This window comes from Hemitrygon akajei, chromosome 11 (genome assembly GCF_048418815.1).
Source record: "Hemitrygon akajei chromosome 11, sHemAka1.3, whole genome shotgun sequence".
NCBI classification, from domain to species: domain Eukaryota; kingdom Metazoa; phylum Chordata; class Chondrichthyes; order Myliobatiformes; family Dasyatidae; genus Hemitrygon; species Hemitrygon akajei.
This window is the reverse complement of record NC_133134.1, coordinates 51,729,707-51,750,517: the sequence shown is the minus strand read 5'-3', so window position 1 is coordinate 51,750,517 and position 20,811 is coordinate 51,729,707. Positions and strand designations below refer to the sequence as shown.

The window sequence follows — 20,811 nt, the reverse complement described above, 5'->3', positions numbered from 1 at the left end:
GCCACATCCTTGCCCATTCAATTAATCTATATTTCCGCACGGCCTTTCTGCATCAAAATGCACACCCACATTCTTGCTTCCCCAATTTTTAATTGCCCCAAAGATCTAAACTTGAGAAGCACACAAATAAAACCCTTCTACAATTGGAGACAACACTATTGTTTGTTACTAGGAACTCAGGCAAGTTAAACAGTAAAGGAAACAGGTTAATGGCACTTGGTGAATTACTGATGATTAACATAGGTGCATTACAAGCAAAGATAGGAGAAACTATAATGGGAAACAAAAATGGCAAGAAAGCATACAGCTTTAGCAGTCCACAAGACACCCATGGGAGGGGGGAGGGGAATAAGAATTAACAGAAGCTTGAATTACAAAGTGAAACATACATCAGGACTTCACACTGCTACAAAATGCATTTACCTTGGATTCAAAACTGGATTGGCATTAGGAGATAAAACACAAAGATGGAAGGATTCCACTCTGATTGCAAGCCTGTGACCACCTCATTACTTGTGATATTTATCACCAACTCAGATGTAGGAGGTATAAATGGCAAGTTTGTAGATTACAAGAAAGTTGGTAATGTTATGGATAGCAAGGAATGTTGTCCAATACTGCAGCAAGACAGATTGGAAAGTTAGGCGGGGCACTGGCAGATAAAATTTAATTCTCACAACAAAGTGCTGTACTTTGGGATGTAAACATATACTGCAAGTGTTAGGGCAAGAAGAAATGTTGGACAGAAGAACTTTAGGATTCAAGTCCAGAGTTCCCTGGAAATAGCAACCCAGTTCAATAGACGGTGAAGAAAGGCATTTGGTTACCACAGTAATGTGGGCAGTTTTGATTGCCACACTCAAGGAAGGATGCAGTAGTGCTGAATAGAGTGAGGAATTCACCAGGCTGTTGCTTGGAGGATTCCAGTTATGAAAAGATAATGGACAGGTTAGGTTTGTTTACTCTGGAAAAAAAAACTACCCATGAGAGATAGAAGTATACAAAATTAAAAATGCAGATAGAATCTTTTTCCAAAGCCAAAGGAAATCAAAAACAAGAGGGCACAAGTTTACAGTGAGGAGTTTTAAAGAGAATTATAAAGGAAAGATTTTTTTTTTTAATTAAAAAGTGCCTGATATCAGGAATTCACAGTCAGACAATAGCATCTTCTACAACTGTATATCAGTATTGAAATCACTGGAATCAGATACAATCACTACGTTCAAGAGACATTGACAGGCAAGACAGGCAAGACAAAGAAGAATATGGACCTAATGTAACCTTTCTGTCCATTTACAGTTAGCATAGATGGACAAAACCATTGGCACAAGTTTAGTGGTCTGAAAGGCACACCTGTGCTTTACAACAGGACCCCAAGAAATATTCTGCCTTCATTCTTCAAACAAAAAAAAGGACAATTACCTTCACAGAAATGCCAAGAAACCAGGGAGTCCAATAAAAAAAACTAGGAATTAGGTGGTGGTTAAAGAAGTGCTGGAGATTATTACCAAAAGCAGGTACCCATGGCCCGAGAATCTGCATCCAGAGTACCCAATATTGGTAGTCATAGAAACAAAAGGATATGTTGATCATCATAATCCATGATTCTGCAGATTATGAAACCATTCCAGCAGATTAGAGGGTAGCAAATGTATCTCTATTATTTGAAAAAGGGAAGAAGGAGCAAAAACAACTTGAGACACTAACATGAGTAGGGAAAGTATTAAACTCTAGATATTAAAGGGCATACTAACAGCACAGTTAGAAACTATCATCAGGGTTTGAGGGTTATTAAAAGGAAACAGCATTTGACAAATGTTTTTTTTGATAAAGTAACTGGTAAAACAAACAAGGGAGATCAGTGGATATGTTCCATCTGATGCTCAAAAGGAATTTGATAAAGTCTCTCAAAGAGGTTAGAATGCAACATTAAAGCACTGAGTGCAAGTGAAAATGTACTGACATAAGTTGAGAACTGATTGATAGGTTAGAAACAGGAAGAACCAAAGGGAAGTAGACAGTGACTACAGAGGTACCAAGGTATCAGAACTTTAGCCCCAGATCTTCATGACATACATTAATGATTTTGATGAGGGAAACAAAAGGTGATATTTATGTTTCCCAGTGACAGAAGTGGATGAGATTGTGAAATCAGAAAATGAGCATGCATAGTGTTTGGTAGTCCTTTGTTTCTGTGGCTACCTGCAAGAAGAAATTCAAGGTTGTATATGATATATAATAAATGTACTCTGAATTTTGGTATACCAGCTTCTGAAAGCAAACACACAGCTTCAGCACACAACTAAGGTAGCAGTTATGCTCACCTGCATTACATGAGATTGTGTACAGGACTCTGCTCAGACCATACACAATGATCTGGAATATTGTGTGCAGTGTCTGTTTCCTTATCTGAAAGATACTGTTGGCTGAGTGGATGCATTAACGCTTACCAGACTGATTTCTGGAATAATACAAGAGATTGGGTCAATGGTGTTTGTACCTACTTGAGTTTAAAAGAAAGTGAGAAAATCTGATTTAAAAATGTTGACAGGGCTGGTCAGATTGGACTGGGGTGGGGTGAGTGGAGGATACTTTCTCTGGTACTGACGATGATCTAAAATGAAGAGCCAAAATATCAGTGTTTTGGGCAATACGGTTAGAACTGGAAATGAGAATTTTTTTTTCACTCAGTGGTCAACATGAGGAATTCTTTGTCACAAGAGGCTGAATAAGTTTAATAAGGAGATGAGCATTTCTCTAGACACAAAAGGTATTGGTGGCAGGAGATTTCATTCTGACGGAATTAGCCAACATCACGAGAATTTGAACAAATGGCCTTAGAGTACTATTTTCTATGGTATGGACAAGATTCTGGATGCTGACTAGCAATACAATGGAGCAGTCGTGTCTAAAATCTTAAGGATGTAGACGAATTGAAGAATGGGTGGAATCAGGCAGCACTGAAAGTTGCATCTTCTGATGCTCAGAAGCAAATGGAACAACAATATTGAACAGCTAGCACTGTTTCAGATCTCTTCCTAGGTCGCAGGAGTTAGCAGGTTCATACACAAAATGCTGGATTAACTCAGCAGGTCAAACAGCATCAATGCAGGGGGAATTAACACTCGACTTTTCAGGCCGAAATCATCTATCAGGATTGACCCAATTAAGGTTTACGTAGGGAATGAAGTTAATGCTCAACAAGAAATGGGAGGTAACATCTAGCAGGGTTTCAATAGTGAAATGGGAAGAGATTAAAAGAGTTGGACGATAGGAAGAGATGGAAAGCAGATTCACTGCCTGTACTTAGAAGTATCAACCCTCAAAAGAAAATACAACCAAGATCAGAGTTCAACATTGTTCACACAGCCAATCAGGAAAACAGCATCAATTCCAGCAAGGAAAGGGCACAAACAGGTGCAAGAAATTAAACATTACAACAAATGGTCACAAAACAATATTGCTGCAGTCACAAACATCAGACTAAAGAGAAAGATTGTGGACTGCTTTGAAGGGTCAGCATGCCCATCCTTTGTCCAGCAACGCAGAGTTTGTGCGCTGATGTGCAGTTCAAGTCATTCTCCCAGGCAGATCCCAACAATACCACAGACACAAGGTTTTTTTTTACTAACAAAGGGGCCCTTTGCACTGCTCTATTGAGCAGTCACGCTATAAAAGCCAAACCATTTCCCCCCATCTGACACATCTTACATTAAAAAGACTCTTTGCTAGGAGAGAGAACTAAAACCAAAGCAAAGCTGGGTCAGCTGTGAAATATTGCTTATTTAGAGCAAGTCACCAGGAAGCATTGTGCAGACAGCAATAAGTTAATTTTAGGATAAATTCCTCCACATTACATCTATGCAAATGCAGTCAAATTTGCTCTCCACTCCCCCATCCACCTTCTTTCCACTGCTATTTAAGTCCTGAAGACTCTTAGGACATATTGCTTGCTCCATCTTTATTTCATAGAGGAACAAAAAAAAATCAATTTTCCCTCTACAGTTACTGAACTGGCATTTAGAGGTTTGGATCAGTGATCCAGGGGAACTAATCTGAATCCCAGCAAGATTTCAAATTGCTATTCTAACATTTATGTTCCTCCAGCATTTATGTAATCTTCAATAACAGTATCAAACAATGTAATAAAGGGAATGTCAAGTGTCTTGGAGGTCAGACGTTTATTTCATAATTGAGGAACCTTCTTTTGTCTATACTCCCTTGTGATCAATGATCAAGGCCAAATTACTAGCTTGGTGAGTAGCATGAGATCTCTTGCTCGTCAAACTCAAACTGTAAATAGCATCTATACCACAGCCAGGATAGAAATAACTGAGCAACATCTTTACCAATCAAGCTTGCAAATGAAAAAAAGATTGATTTTATGCTTTATTTACATACAACTAGTCACCACTCATTTAGGAAATACAAGCAGAGATTTCCCTTTCCTCTGCTCTTCAAGGAAACTGTTTTCCAAGTGAATTTGCTGTACCATAAATGGCTCAGGCTGCTGTTGGGTATATATCCCACCTTCAACTTCTTGACAACACTGTTAGCCAATAAACAGCAATCCAATATATCCATTTGCAATAAAGATCTTTAAAGTATGCATGCAGGCATGTTTGATTTACGAAGCTTGTCTCACTTTTGTACTCCAGGCCCTGTTGATATTGGCACCAAGTGGTAAGCTTAACATGAAACAATTGCTGACTGCATTTTCCATTCTATACATTGTCAAAAGAATTTCAGGAATTAGAACTCAGAATTGCCAACAAAACTATTTGAACATTACATATTGTCTCTTCTGCTTGGTCTCTACAGTGCTTAACTTTAGAAAAAACATTGAACCATTGTCTCACTATGGTTGGGGCATTTACCCAAATTGCTGCCTTGACTTGCACTGCATGCATATATTGCAACTGTTTTTAGGGCAAATATCCTTTCACCCAATCAGTTCACTGCAGTCAAGTCAATTTGTTTAAGCTTGAATAATTCATCATTGTTAAAGGGAAACCTGAAACTAAACTGTTCTAAACATTTACTGTAAATTTCACCTTGAACAGGATGTTATGATTTAACTGCACTATTACTTAGGCTCTTGCATGAACAGAGGTCAGTGACCACATCAGTAACTACTGCATAGGCAAGACTCAGCTACCAGAACCGACAGACAGACAGCAATCCACCAATATCATCCCAGCATAGACACTACCACAGACACAGTGGCACTCTTCCAGCGAGCATTGTCACTTGCAACTCTCCCATTCCCAACCGTTTTAAACCAGACAGGGTTCAACTACACGTTTTGGTTAAATACTATGGTAAACTCAAACATCATTGAACACAGGGAAATAAGAATGCCTCTACACACTTGCTAGCAGCAATCAAAACAAATTTATAATCATCTTCCTTTGCAGTAGAGTGCAGAGGAGGTGGGAATTAAATCCAGGTTCTAAATCATTCTTCCTACTCCCTCTTCTAGAAGACATACTACAGGATAGAAAAGATGCACCCAAAAGAATCTCCAATCTGATTCAACAATTTAAAATGCAATAAATACAAGACAGTGCAAAGTATTATATTCTTAGACATCAGACTACAAACATGATGTTAGAGTCTAAAAGTTTATACCCAAATGGCAGGCATTCCCCATTCACCAAATTTACTGGGATCACCTTATATAGGAAGAATTGCTTTACACTGCTGCAATCAATAGGCAATGAAAAAGGGAAAAGTGTCAAATGTTAATGCCATTCTTTCTGGAGATTTCATTTAATTGAAGGTGAACATGTTGGAAAAAGCAATGGAATCAAACAACCAAACTAAAATAAATTGACAATAAAATCCAAAATTCTGAAGTGTGCCACTCATCTTCCATAATATGTTGTCATGGTAATCAAGTCAGATGCCTTGTGCATAATACATAGAAAGCACCTGAATTTCTAAACTACCAACACGTTTGCTATTTAATGAAGCGCTTCAAAAAAAAAACCCACAAAATGCTTACCTACACAAGCATCAGCAACACCCCAGACAAGGATTATTTTATAAAAAGGATACATTTTCAAAGATCCTGATTTGGTTGCAATGGCCATTAGCCGGAGTTTCGGATCATGTGCCAAAGAGCTAGGCTGATTTGGAAATCCATGTTCGACTGTCTACGGGGGTGGAAATAACTGTAGTTATGATTTATTCAGTGTAAAAAATACTCTTTACAATAACTAGCACACATATAGTGCTTTAAAAATACAAATCATCATTTGGTGCCTTATCACAAAACTTGGCACTGAGCCACAGGAATCAGATTACTTGACTAAAAGCTTGGTCAGAAATTTATTGTAAGGAATTCCAGAGTTTATGCCCATGCAAATAGGGGGGAAAATAATCGGATATGGCAATGCAGAAATCCTGCTCTGAAATCCAAGGAGAACTCAGAAAAAAAAATCAAAATACTTTACATGTGCACATTGTCAATAATTTTAGCCCAATGTCTTTCCACTATTGCAGAGTGACAAAATTTGAAAAGTGTAAAAGGGGATTTGTTAACACACACAAAATGCTGGAGGAACTCAGCAGACCAGGCAGCATCTATGGGAAAAAAATCCGTTATTGAAGGGTTTCGGCTGAAACATCAACTGCATTTTCTCCCCCACAGATGCTGCCTGGCCTGCTGAGTTCCTCCAACATTTTGTGTGTTGCTCAGATTCCCAGCATCTGCAGATTGCATCTGGTTTGCAAGGGCATTTGGTAACTTTCTTTTGCAAGTTGCAATGATGAACCAATCAAATTCATATCATAGTTGCCATCAGTTTAGCAAATCATTTTAATATATGTGCTTTCTGAAGGCAAAAAGCCCAGAAAAAGGGCAAAACAAAATCAGGTAAATAACTTTCCAAACACCCAGGTTCTTAAACACTATCTCTCTTAACCCAATCATTTCTCTCTTTACCAAAGGGGTTTTTTCCAATGCTAGTGGCAATAGTGACTTTAGAATAATGAAGACTGTACAAGCAGCTTATCTACACAAGGTACATTGAGCAGAGCCAAACTTCAATCATTTTCTCTGCGCATCCTCCATGTCTCCACACTCCACTCCTCCCTACTTCCAGTCCATTGAGTCCCATGCAACATCATTCCCTCTATTTTGGCACCCAAGGTAACATGCTAAACAACACTTCCAATCCTCCATCTCTCTAACCTCCCTAACTTCCTTCTACTGACCTCTACATAATCTCTTACCCACCCCAGGCCAACTTCTTTGTACCAACACCTTTCTTATCTCCATTATCCCCAACTCACCCCAATCCTAATAAGGAACAATTTGTACACCATCTCATCCTCTCTCCAACCTTCCTCCTTCTATCTCCAAGACAAACAGCTGCAGCTCGAGTAACTCAAACCCTGTATTTGCTCCCTTTCCCTCTTCTGTCCCAATCCCTCTTCTCTCGCTTCCCCCCACTCCCAATCTTCCTTCGCTTTACTGAAGGCTAACAGCTCCAATTCAAGTTACCAAAAGCCCTCTTCGCACCCCACCCCTCTTCCGTCCCAACCTCTCTTCTCTCGCCTCTACCCTTCACCTCCCCCACTCCCCATCTTCCTTCACCTTATTGAAGGCTAACAGCTCCAATTCGAGTTGCCCCCAAACCCCTCTCCAACCTCTCTTCTCTCGCCTCTACCCTTTACCTTCCCCCACTCCCCTTCTTATTGAAGGCGAACAGCTCCAATTCGAGTTACCCAAACCTCCTCTTCGCACCCCCACCCTCTTCCGCCCCAATCTCTCTCTTCTACCCTTCACCTCCACCCTCCCCCCTCCAACTCCTCATCTCCCCTCACCTTATTGAAGGCGAACAGCTCCAATTTGAGTTTCTCCCGCTGCGGGTCGTTGCCCGGTCGGCGGAATCGAAATTTCATCATGGTCTCGACTCGGACCCTCGGTAGGCTGGGTGCAGACACGCGTTATCTGCAGGAGCGGGCCGACCTGCCGCTGGGTCCAGGGAAAGCGAGCCGGAAGGGCTCAACTCACGCCGAGGGCTCCCGGTTGCTCCACGGACGCTTCTTTTGTGGCGGCTCTGCAACTGTTAACCCCACCTTCGAGAAGGAGCACAGCCATTGGATCTTCCCGCTTGATTGGCATCACAATCTTGCCAGCGAGGCCAATCGCTGGAAGCAGTCTCCTCCTGTCTGATGGTGTATCTCCCAATCGCCTGGCGCAGCCCTATCGAGCACTGCATGCTGGGAAAAGTAGTTCACGGCCAGTTTGCAGACGCAGGCCAGGCTAGCCGGCTGTCTCGTCGCTGTCCTCGGGACCGTCTGCGATTCCAGCTCCACTTATCAGAAGAGTGCTTCGTTGGCCAGCTTTCCTCCTCAGTTAATTAATGACTTTCCGCTCAAATGGTTCCTGCAGCTTTATTTCTAATGAATTCCACATGGTATTCATTAGTGTCATTGTATGCCGAATCAAGACACAGAAGCTCCTGGGGTTCGAACGTTTCATTTGCTCTCCCGCACTTGTAAACGTGAACAACTACATTCGCTCAAGTGTTCATACATTTCCCCTTGGAATCCCAGATTAAGTGTTTCCACAATCTTACAGGTTGATATTTTTGATGTAGCCCACAATATCCTGACTTCCAACAGGTTTACAGATTCTCCAGTCTGGTCAATCTTTACTAATTGGTAAGACCTCACAGTTCTAATGTTATTACAGTGAATATAAACAGATATATGCTGTATATAAAGAGAGAGAGAGAGACACACACACACACACACACACACACACACACACACACACACACACACACACACACACACACACACACACACACACACACACACACACACACACACACACACACACACACACAAACATGGAACCATTCAACCAACTGGCCCATACCAACCAAGAGCTGCATCCAAGCTTGTCCCCATTTGCCAGTATTCAGCTCATATCCTTCTTGACTTTTCCAATCCAAGAACATGGACAACTGCCTTGTAAAAGTTGCTATTGTACCTGCCTCAACCACTTCAACTGGCAGCTCAATCCATATACTTTACCACCCCTTGTGTAAAAATAACCTTCAACTTCTATACCTTTGTCAATGACTCTACCTCTATTTTATCACATGGAGACCAGAATGTCATCTCACCAAATTTCTCAACAACTCTAGCACAACATCTCTGATTTTTAATTCTGTTCATCTGGAAATGAACGTATGAGTTCTGTTTTTCTCATGGACAGTATAGGAGAGGAGGCAGCAGAGTTTAGAGTTTGGAGCTTGAGTGACTACAGCCTATCCATGAGAATGAAAGATTTAACATTTCAGGGAATGAGTATTCCATAAGCTAATAGAGTGGAGGTAGACAGGGGCTGGATGAGTGCTAGAACAATAAAAAAGTCTAGGAAGATAGCTCAGCAGATCCTGGAGGACAGATTGGCCTCTAAAGAGTATTCGTAATTCCTTACATTACCTAGTTGGCCCATCAGATCTATGCTGTCTCACCAAACACTCCACTGTTCCTTATCAACCTATTCTTGTCCCTCTTCCCTTCTCTCCCCCCGCCCCAAATCTACCACTCACCTATGTACTAGTTGTCAATTTAGAGGCCAACACACAGATCTGCGGGCAGAAACTTGTGCACAAAATCAAAACCCATCTGGTCAAGAAGTGATCTTCAGAGGAGGAGAAAGATAATAAGGGAATAATTATCAGGGTCAAAGCCAACAGTGAGTCAATACAAAACGTTGATGGGGGCGGTTGGGGTGAACATCCAGAATCATGGTCCTAACTGGTATTAACAGCATAGGTCGGTGAGATCATAAAGTGTTAGGAAACAGATTAGGAAGCTGTACCTCAGAAGTTTGTAATCTCTGAATGCCAGTGAGTACAGAAATAGGAGGATGATGCAGCTAGAGAGATGATGCAAGAAGGAAAATTTTAGATTTTCAGAACATTGAGTCCAGTTCTAAAGAGGCCAGGATCTCTAATGATCTTCCGGTTACATCCTCACTGGCAGTGTTTGTTGTTGGGGAAAGCCTCAAATGGCTTGGTGGAGGAGCAGTAAACTGAGAAAAGTTTCAGAAGGGAGACAGCAAAAATGAACATGGAAGGCAAAAAATTAGTGACAGAGTTTATAAGACAGAGCAACCAAAGGTTACAGAGAAAGCAGGCAAAAATAAAGGAGTCTGACTGTGCCTAATGTTATATTACCAAAAGCAAGGAGTTTAGTGAATAAGCAGATAAGCTGAAAACCCCAAATAAAATAAATTAACATATAATATTTTAGGTTTCACTGAAATGTAATGTGGGGCAGATCTCAAAGGTATTAGTTATAGAGTTTTTAGATGACAGAGTGAGAGAGATGCTGAAGATGGATTATACTAGAAAGATCATCAAATGAGAGTGTAGGGGATGAACAAGAAAGGAGAATCACATTGTTTGGCATGTATGATAGTCCTTCTCACACTCTGAGGGAGACAGAAAATCAGATTTCTTACAAGTGCATAAATGCCATGGTTAGTAGAGAGAAATTGCAATGATCCTAATAATAACTGGGATACAGTCGGTGTAAAAGGTAGACTTAAAATTCCTAAATTACATTTATGAGAATTAGATAGGATATAGCAAGCCTAATAAAAGGGCTGAGCAGGGTCAGTTTTAGAGAATGAAGCAGGGCAGGTGGAAGGGATTATTGAGTAAAGCAAATACCGCTTTATTTTATTTTATCTAATTTCTCACCAACTTTCCCCAGATTCTGCCACTGACCTTGCAAAGAACCAGTCACCTTATCAACCCGTGCATCTTGGGATGTGGGAGGAAGTCATTATATAAGGATGGAGGGAAGCCACAGTCATAGGTGGAATGAAAAAACCTCACACTGACTGCAAATGGAGGTCAAAATTGTCTTCAGGTGGCTTGAGTTGTGAGACAGCAGCTCTGCTAACGGTGTCGCTGTGTACTGGTATCTGTGTGAGAGCACGCATGTGGAAGTGCTGATTTGTATCATTGTGGAAAAGAACAAGAATAACATTGGAATAAAGATTTGAATGATGAAAATCACCTTTTACTAGATAGTGCACTGATGAAGAAAAAGTGAACTAGGACAATATTTAAAAGCATAAGCTGTAAGAGAGATTCAGCATAGGGTGAACATGCTCCCTCAATAATAAGGTGCATTGAGAATAGGATAAGACAAAAAAAAGAAAAGCTTATGTTAGGCATACATCAAGTTTCTATCTCTAAGTATTGGCACTTTTATTCCATTTTGGACCTCAGCCAGTGATCTGTGGCTGATGAGTATTTGTAGGACAGATTGTTGACAAAGGGCTTGACAACACAGGCCAGTGCAGTATAATTATCAAGTCTTGGGAAGATACACTTGAGTCTGGTGCTACATCAGAACTGCCTTGGGTGTGTAACACATAGATCAGGGAGAAAAGAAAAACTAACATCTGGGAAACAGCCATAAAAATATGGATCGAACTTTGAAGGTATTCTTTATATTCTGTCCATTATTGTAACAGGAGAATCACATGTACTACCACTGTATCTACCAACTCACAAACTCAGCATAGTAATTTGTCTTTCATAACTGAAGGCATTTTCAATCAGAATCTTGAAGTTTTCTGCCAAGTTTTGTTTAGAATTTCATAGCACTAATGAGCACTGAACACCTTCTGTATGTGAAATACCAGAGAACCCATTTAACACTGCTTCCCACCAGAGATCAGTTACTTCGGAAAAGTTACAGAGAGGCCAAACCCAGTCTTCCTGACTGCTCTATTTTTTTGTATTGACATGGTGAAGTTTTCGTATTATAGTCAACACAGAATTTTATTCAAAGCTTTTACAACTTTGGAGGAACTTTCTGTGATCTGTCACAGTGGTTCCTTCTTTGGCGGTGAGATTGTGTGTAGTCATGCTCCTTTGCCTTGTGAAAATAATACATAGGTTGTGCTTCAGTTTCTAAATTCATCCATCAGTTTGTAACACTAAGGCTCACTTGTTCTCAATACTTACTGCTTATTTATTTATTATAGATATTTTCTTTTTGTATTTGTGCGGTTGGTTTTGTTTTACACATGGATTGTTTGTCTTGTGTGTGGTTTTTCATTGATTCTATTGTATATCTTTGTTACTTACTGTGACTGTCTGCAAGAAAACGAATCTCAGGGTTGTGTTTGATGATATATATGTACTTAGATAATAGATTAAAAGAATGTTGACTTTTTTTTCTGAAAGCTGTAATTGCCTGGGCTCCCATTTAACTCTTCTGCCATCTAGTGGTATCAGCTGGAAATCAACATTTAAGCCTCCAGCAACACACACAAAATGCTGGTGGAACACAGCAGGCCAGGTAGCATCTATAGGAGAAGCACTGTCGACGCTTCGGGCCAAGACCCTTCGTCAGAACTAACTGAAAGGAGAGATACTAAGAGATTTGAAAGTAGTGGGGGGAGGGGGAAATGCGAAATGATAGAAGACCAGAGGGGGTGGGATGAAGCTAAGAGCTGGAAAGGTGATTGGCGAAAGTGATACAGAGCTGGAGAAGGGAAAGGATCATGGGACGGGAGGCCTCAGGAGAAAGAAAGGGGGAGGGTGGGAGCACCAGAGGGAGATGGAGAACAGGCAGAGTGATGGGCAGAGAGAGAGGAAAAAAACAAACAACTATATATGTCAGGGATGGGGTAAGAAGGGGAGAGGGGCATTAACGGAAGTTAAAGAAGTCAATGTTCATGCCATCAGGTTGGAGGCTACCCAGCCGGTATATAAGTTGTTGTTCCTCCAACCTGAGTGTGGATTCATCTTGACAGTAGAGGAGGCCATGTCTCCCCTTCTTACCCCATCCCTGTCATATTTAGTTGTTTGTTTTTTTTTCTCTTTCTCTCTGCCCATCACCCTGCCTGTTCTCCATCTCCCTCTGGTGCTCCCACCCTCCCCCTTTCTTTCTCCCGAGGCCTCCAGTCCCATGATCCTTTCCCTTCTCCAGCTCTGTATCACTTTTGCCAATCACCTTTCCAGCTCTTAGCTTCATCCCACCCCCTCCGGTCTTCTCCTATCATTTTGCATTTCCCCCTCCCCCTACTACTTTAAAATCTTTTAGTATCTCTCCTTTCAGTTAGTCCTGACGAAGGACCTCGGCCGGAAACGTCGACAGTGCTTCTCCCTATAGATGCTGCCTGGCCTGCTGTGTTCCACTAGCATTTTGTGTGTGTTGTTTGAATTTCCAGCATCTGCAGATTTCCTCATGTTTGCTCTTTAAGCCTCTAGCCCACGTTTTAAAGGTGCAAAATTGTAACAATACCAACTCCTGCAAAACCTAGGACTGGGGTTAACTCAGGAGAATGTTTCTGGGAAAGGTAAAGAGCCAGTCACTACGAATTCATTATTATCTCAGTACAAACAGAATTATGGGCATTAAGCCTCTATTAAAAACGCAATTTTAAAAATTGTTTAAAGTTAAAAGTTTTTATTAGGATCAAAATTGAAAGAAAACCAGATACAAAAAAATGAGAACTTCGAATTTTCCCGAATAAATACGCGGGCGGTGGCGGGGGGGGGAGATAGGCATTACATAAAAAGGCACATTTTATATAGAAAATCATTAAACTTGTGATAACAAAAAAGGAACTAAATTGGAGAAAAACGCTAAGTTATTTGAAGTAGGATCTGGCCTCTTGCAAAACTCACTATGTAGGCTTGCAATTTAGTGTAGAGTCAGAGTGTGCCTAAAGCAGGGGCCCAGTCTTTTTAATGCCATGAATCCCTACCATTAACCGAGGGATCCGTGGACCTCGGGATGGGAACCACCGGTGTAAAGGAACAATGCATAGATGAATGGGTCTACAGTTCACATAAAGATACTGAATCAATCTTGTTTGGTCCTGCAGACAATATCCCAATGACACCATTCAAAGGAGAACAGACATTTTCTGGCCAACATATATTGATCAAGCATTTGCTGTTCATTTATTAGACAGATGTTTCAAGATGTTGCCGAGTGGAAATTGGGAGCATAACTGCATTTCAAGACTCATTCACCGACAGTTAAACAAGATTGGACAATAAAGTTAAAGAGGCGTACAAATGCCTGGTAATTACAAGATTCACTAGAAGTTCCAAACAGTCTTGTTGACCGAGGAAGAGTAGAACAATATTAAAACTTGTACATTTATGTTGATTCATGGGCATTGGAGTGTATGTACTGGGAGACTAGAGCATGACAGGAATATTTGCTGCAATGTTGGAGAAGAGAATTAAGGCCGAATGTGGTCTTTAGACAGAGAGATATTTACACCAGAGTATAAGATTTGATTCAATTTAATAATCAGTTTTACTTTAATGTCACATTACCAGCATTTATAATAAAATCTTAAATATACTATGCCCTTATGCTATCTGGCAAGCAGATAAGTGCAAATATGCAAAGTAGTTAGAATAAGTGACTCTGAGTCAGCCTCCAGGGTAGAAACAAGCTCTTTAGTTCACTAAATCCATGCAGACCAAGCAATAATCATATTCTAACTCATTTTATTCTTCCACATTCCCATTAATTTCTCCTTGATTCTACCATTCATCTTCACACCAGTGGCAATTTACAGTAGCCAATTAGCCTTCCAATGTGCGTGCTTTTGGGATATGGGAGGAAACCAGCAGACCTGGAGAAATCTATGTACCCACAGGAAGGAGTAACAAATAGCACCAGAGGTTACCATTGAACTTGGGTCACAGGAGCTGTAAGGGAGCAACTCTACTCGCTCTGCTACCCAAGCTGTCTGTGGCATAACAAATAGAAAATTAGATCTCTTTCTCTTTGTTTGGATAGCCCTTGGTACTATCTCCATGGATTGGTGACTTCCTCCAATTTCCTCTGGCATCAACCATTTTCCTTTAAAGAAATCGGCTAGCAACCCAAAAAGTTACGTTCCTCTCAGAACTGTGCAATCTTCTCAGCAGTTTCCTTCTCACTTCATGATAATGTCCTGCCCCTTACCTCTTAGATACAGCACTTTCTGCTCTCTATTTGTTAACTTTCTACATTATTCTTACCACCATATTGAATCCTTGGAATTCTCCATTCCAGAGTAAACACTGAATCATTGGATACATGCAAGGCCAAAATATAGACCAAACTTTGCTCTTCAGGAGAGTTAAGGGCTTGAGGAGAATGAAGAAAGTGGAACTGAGCCAAGATGAGATCGCCTATGATTCTGTTGAATGCTGGAGCAAGCTCCAAGGGCCACCTCCTTACTATGTTCATGTGTTAAAGCCTTTATCTTTTCCTTCATCTTACTGATATCACACACCTCATCTCTAACTCTAGTTCCTTCAAGTGTGCCAAAGGCTCCTGCATCCTTATTTTTCTCTTCTATTTCCCAGAGACTTCCAAAGTAATGTTAGACAGTCAGTTTTACTGAATTGAGAAACTATTTAGCAAAAATAGGTTGTATGTAGGAACTTGAAGCAGACTTTGAGCAATGGAGGCATTTAAGGAAATTCAAGGGGTTAGAGTAAACATATTCCCACAAAATAAAGCAAACAAATTTACAGCTCCTTATGACAAGACTCATAGGTGAGATAGGGCATTCTCTTGTAAAGTGTCTCGATACAATTTTGTTTCCTCAACAATTGCAAGCTGTCCAGTTCCTGAGGCAGCAAAGCAGCCCCAAACCATGATGCTCCTTCCACCATGCTTCTTAGATGGGATGAGGATTTGGTGTTGGTGTGCAGATCCCTTTTTATCTCCAAACATAGCAGTTCAACTTTTGTCTCATCTGTCCACAGAGCATTGTCCCAGAAGTGTTGTTGAACATCCAGGTGCTCTTCGGCAAACTTCAGACATGACACTTTTTTTTTGGAGAGCAGTTGTTTTCTCTGTGGTGTCCTTCCACAAACTGCATTCTTGTTCAGTGTTTTTCTTATAGTGGACATGTGAACAGAGACTTTTAACAAGCTCTAGAGATTACTGCAGGCCTTTGGCTGTTACCGTTGGGCTCTTTTTCACCTCCTTCAGCATTGCAAGTTGTGCTCTCAGTGTGATTGTTGCAGGATGCCCACTCCTAGGGAGAGTAGCCAGAGTACTACATTTCCTCCATTTGTAGACAATTTCTCTTACTGTGAACTGATGAACACTCAAGGCCTTTAGTAAAGCTTTTGTTGCCTTTTCCAGCTTCATGCCTCTCCACAATTCTTTTTCTAAGGTCCTCTGAAAGTTGCTTTGATCAAGGCATGGTGCACATAAACAGATCTTTCTTGGGAAGAGCAGGACCTGTCAGTAACCTGACCGTGTGTCTTTTTTTAATAGGGCAGGGCACCTCTACAACCTATGCTTCCAATCTCATCTCCTTGTTTGGAACACCTGACTCTAAATAACTTTTGTAGAAGGCATTACCCCAGAGGTTCCCATACTTGTTTGAACCTAGACTGTGATTGTTTAAATGGTGTACTCAATATCGAGGAGAAAGAATAGAACTGTGTGTTTTTAGTATAGAGAGATTGCGTTTGTCTATCATTATGACTTAAATGAAGATCAGACTACATTTTACGAGTACCGTAATTAATGTAGAAAACTGGGTAATTGCAGAGAGACCTCACAAACTTTCTTGCAAGTGTGTGTATGTGAGACTTTTGCACAGAACTTTAAGTAGGATTCTTAATTAATATTTTGTGGTTGCCTTTACAAGACATGGATGATATCAATACAGCAGTTAAGACCAAGAAGGAAATACTGAAGAGATAATCATAGCAGATGAGGAACTACTAAGAATCAACATTGATTAATGACCAAGCCAAGGTGAAGTATATCTCAGGCTATCAGAAGTGAAAACATTTCAAAGCTTCTGATCATAGTTTTTCAAGTAGGGCCAGCAGATTATAATGCTGCTAACACTGTCCTTTTTAAAACCAATGAATGTAGGTACACAAGTTTAACTTTGGAGGTGAATGAATTGATTCAAAAGAACAAGTTGAATTTAGAAAGGCAAAATTAAGTATTAGATCGTTAAGTTGTTAAAAGGCATATAGAATGCTTTCCTCAGCTAATTTATATATGGAAGAGCAGGGCAGCAACGTAACAACAGTATGCAACACTAGTTAGATAACAGATCACCATATTACAGAACTAACTCGGTCACTTAGCATGATGGTGACGATCAAACTCGTCAGTACTGTACTGATAAAACACAAGCAAATGCTTGGATGACCCAAGGGGGAAGCTGGTCAAATGTTTGTTGAAAAGCCAATTCTAAGGGATAATGAAGGTATCATCTATTTAGGAATAGACAAGTCTAAATTTGAACAGATATATGACAATAAGACATAGGAGCAGAATTAGGCTATTGGCCCATCAAATCTGCTCTGCCATTCAATCATGGTTGATCCTTTTTCCCCTCCTCAGCCTCATTCCCTGCAACCTTTGATGTCCTGTCCAATCAAGTTCTGTTTTAATACACCCAACAACCTGGCCTCCACAGATGCCTGTGGTAAGAAATTCTACAAATTCACCACCCTCTGGCTAAAGAAGTTCCTCTGCCTGTTTTAAATGGAATCCCCTCAATCCTGAAGCTGTGCCCTCTTGTCCTAGACTCCCCCACCATGGAAAACATACTTTCCACATCTACTCTGTCTAGGCCTTTCAACCTTTGAAAGGTTTCAATGAGATCCCCCCTCATCTCTCTGAATTCCAGCAAATACAGACCCAGAGCTATCAAACGTTCCTCCTATGATAAGCCTTTCATCACCAGAATCATCCTCGTCAACCTCCTCTGGATCTTCTTCAATGCCAGGACATCTTTTCTTAGATGAGGAGCCCAAAACTGTTCACTCAAGATGAGGCCTCACCAAGCCACAGCATCACATCCATGCTCTTGTATTCTAGACCTCTTGAAATGAATGCTAACATTGCATTTGCCTTCCTCACTATTGACTCTAGCTGCAAGCTAACCTTTAGTGTGTTCTGCACAAGGACTCTCGGGTCCCTTCACGTCTCAGATTTTTGGATTTTCTCCCCATTTAGAAAATAGTCTGCACATTTGTATTTCTACTACCAGAATGCATGACCATACATTTTCCTACATTGTACTTAATTTGCTACTCTCTCTTAAGTCCATCTGCAGCCTGCCAGTTTCCTCAACACTACCTGCCCCTCCACCAATCTTCATATCATCCACAAACTTGGCAAGGAAGCCAGCTATTCCATCATCTAAATCAACATAAAAAGTGGTCCCAATGCAGACTCCTGCAGAACACTAGTTACTGGCAGACAACCAGAAAAGGATTGTTATATTCTCACTCACTGCCTCTTACCAATCAGCCAATGCTTTATCCATGCTAGAATCTTTCCTGTAATACCATGGGCTCTTAACTTGGTAAGCAGTCTCATGCGTGGCACCTGGTCAATGGCCTTCTGAAAGTCCAAATATACATCAACTGCATCCCTTTCATCCATCCTACATGGAATCTCCTCAAAGAATTCCAACAGGTTCATTAGGCAAGCTTTTCCCTTAAGAAAACCATGCTGACTTTGTCCTATCTTGTCCCGTGTCACCAAATACTCCATAACCTCACCCATAACAATTGACTCCAACATCTTCCCAACCACTGAGGTCAGTCCAACTGGTTTATAGTTTCCTTTGTTGCCTTCCTTCTTTCTTAAAGAATGGAGGGACACTTGCAATTTTCCAGTCCTCTGGCACAATGCCAGAGTCCAATGATCTTTAAAAGATCATTACTATTACCTCCATAATCGCTACTGCTCTTTCAGAACCCGAAGGTGCAGTTTTTACCCTTGGGTTTTTTTTTAGCTTTTTGAGCACCTTCTCCCTTGTAACAGTAACTGCACTCACTTCACTTCCCTCACTCCCTTCAACATCTGGCACACAACAATTGTCCTCCACAGTTCATCTGGCAGATGAACCAAACAAATATTCATCTGCCATTTCCTTGGCCCCCATTATTATTTCTTCTGCCTCATTTGCTAGCAGTGCTATATCCACTTTTAAAAACTTGAAAAAGCTTTTACTATCTACTTGGATATTGCTTACTAACTTGCTTTCATATTTCATCTTTTTCCTCCTAACAATTCTTTAAATTGCTCTCTGTAGGGTTTTAAGTACGATGATACTAACATAGCTTTAGACACCACAACGTTGAGGTAAAATGCATTGTGAACTGTCTGGTTGTGCTTTGGGCAGCCAGTCAGGAGAGTGGAGCTCAGTTATTGGTAAATGGATTGTAGTTTATAAAGATCATTGACTTCATTTTCCCGATATACAGTTGAGAGAAAATTCCTGCTCAGCAAGTTGACTGAGCAACGTGATGGGATGAAGAGACTCAAATAAGTAAAAGTGAGGTAAAATTTGATGTTGTAGTGTGATACGATATTTATTTTCTAATAATATTATCCAGGAGCACAATGTAGATAGAGGACTGAGAAATGCATCACTGGCAAAGCCAGCAGTAATTGCCCATTCCCCAAATGCCTTTCAGAAAATGCAGCAGGCTATTTTAAAAGAGAGGGGTCTCTAGAAATTACAAGTACAGGAATGGAACAAGAGGCAATGTAAGTGAAATGTTCTAATATTTGACAATTTAATGCTGCTGTAAATTATGCAATTTTATTCCATCTGAACCTTTGAACAATGAAAATATTCTTAATGTAAAAAGCAGAATTTTAAAAATTGAGAAATTGTTTAAAAATTAGTGGGATGCATGCTTAGGCCACTGCTCTATTCTCTATATCCATGACTGTGGGGCTTGGTATAGATCATATGCCATTTATAAATTTGCTGATGATACATCCATTATTGGCAGAATCTCAGGTGGAGACAAGAGGGTGTACACAAGGGGAGGTATACCAGCTATTTGAGTGTTATCACAGCAACAACCTTGCACTCAGCATCGGCAAGATTAAAGAGATGATTATGGACATCAGAAAGGGTAAGATGAGAGAACACGAATCAATCCTCATAGAAGGATCAGATGTGGGGTGAGTGAGCAATTTTAAATTCCTGGGTGTCAATATCTGAGGATCTAAACTGGTCCCAACATATCAATGCAGCTATAAAGGCAAGACAGCAGATACATTTCATCAGAAGTTTGAGAAGATTTGGTTTGTCACCTAAATACTCAATAACTTCTACACATGTACCGTGGAGAGCACTCTGACAAGTTGCATCACCGTCTGGTTTGGAGGGTGGTGGGGGGGCAGCTACTACATAGGATCGAATGAAGCTACAGAAAGTTGTAAAATTAGTCAGCTCCATCATGAGTACTAACCTCCATAATATCCAAGACATCTTGAAGAAGCAGTGCCTCAGAAAGGCAGTGTCCATTATTAAGGATCCCCATCACCCAGGACTTGCCCTCCCCATTGTCAGGAAGGAGATACAGAAGCCTGAAGACACACACAGGAAGCTTCTTCCCCCCACCATTGATTTCTAAATGGACATTGAAACCATCAACAACTCACTTTTAAAAATTATTTCTGTTTTTGCACTATTGTTAATTTATTTAATGTACATATATACTTACTGTAAGTTTTTCCCTATATTTATTCATGTATTGCATTCTACTGCTGCTAAGTTAACAAATTTCATGACATATGCTGGTGACATTAAACTTGACTCTGATACAAAGGATAGACGTGTGGTCAACAGGAGTAAGCATCAGCAGGACCCCACCTGTGAGCCAACAAAGCACACACCCCACTCTGCACTCAACCAATGCCACCAAAACAGACTTTATTCAGCTAAGAATCAGAGGTAAAAGAATCCCAAATTGTATTTCCAAGGATATGAAGTTAACTAACAAGAGG

At 40.6% G+C, this 20,811-nt stretch overlaps 1 protein-coding gene across 2 annotated transcripts in view; it reads right to left on the bottom strand.

Moving 5' to 3' along the window:
• llgl1 (LLGL scribble cell polarity complex component 1) overlaps positions 1 to 8,072 on the bottom strand; it is a 92,830-nt gene extending 84,758 nt beyond the window's left edge. For both annotated transcript variants that reach the window (XR_012100784.1, XM_073060852.1), the window contains exons 1-2: positions 7,834 to 8,072; positions 6,061 to 6,158 (exon numbers count right to left, since the gene is read on the bottom strand). Coding sequence is in view for 1 of the 2 variants with exons in the window: in XM_073060852.1 (XP_072916953.1) it covers positions 6,061 to 6,158; positions 7,834 to 7,914 (179 nt within the window). In the remaining variant the exon portion in view is untranslated. The remainder of the gene's footprint in view (positions 1 to 6,060; positions 6,159 to 7,833) is intronic.
• Between the last annotated feature and the right edge of the window lie 12,739 nt (positions 8,073 to 20,811).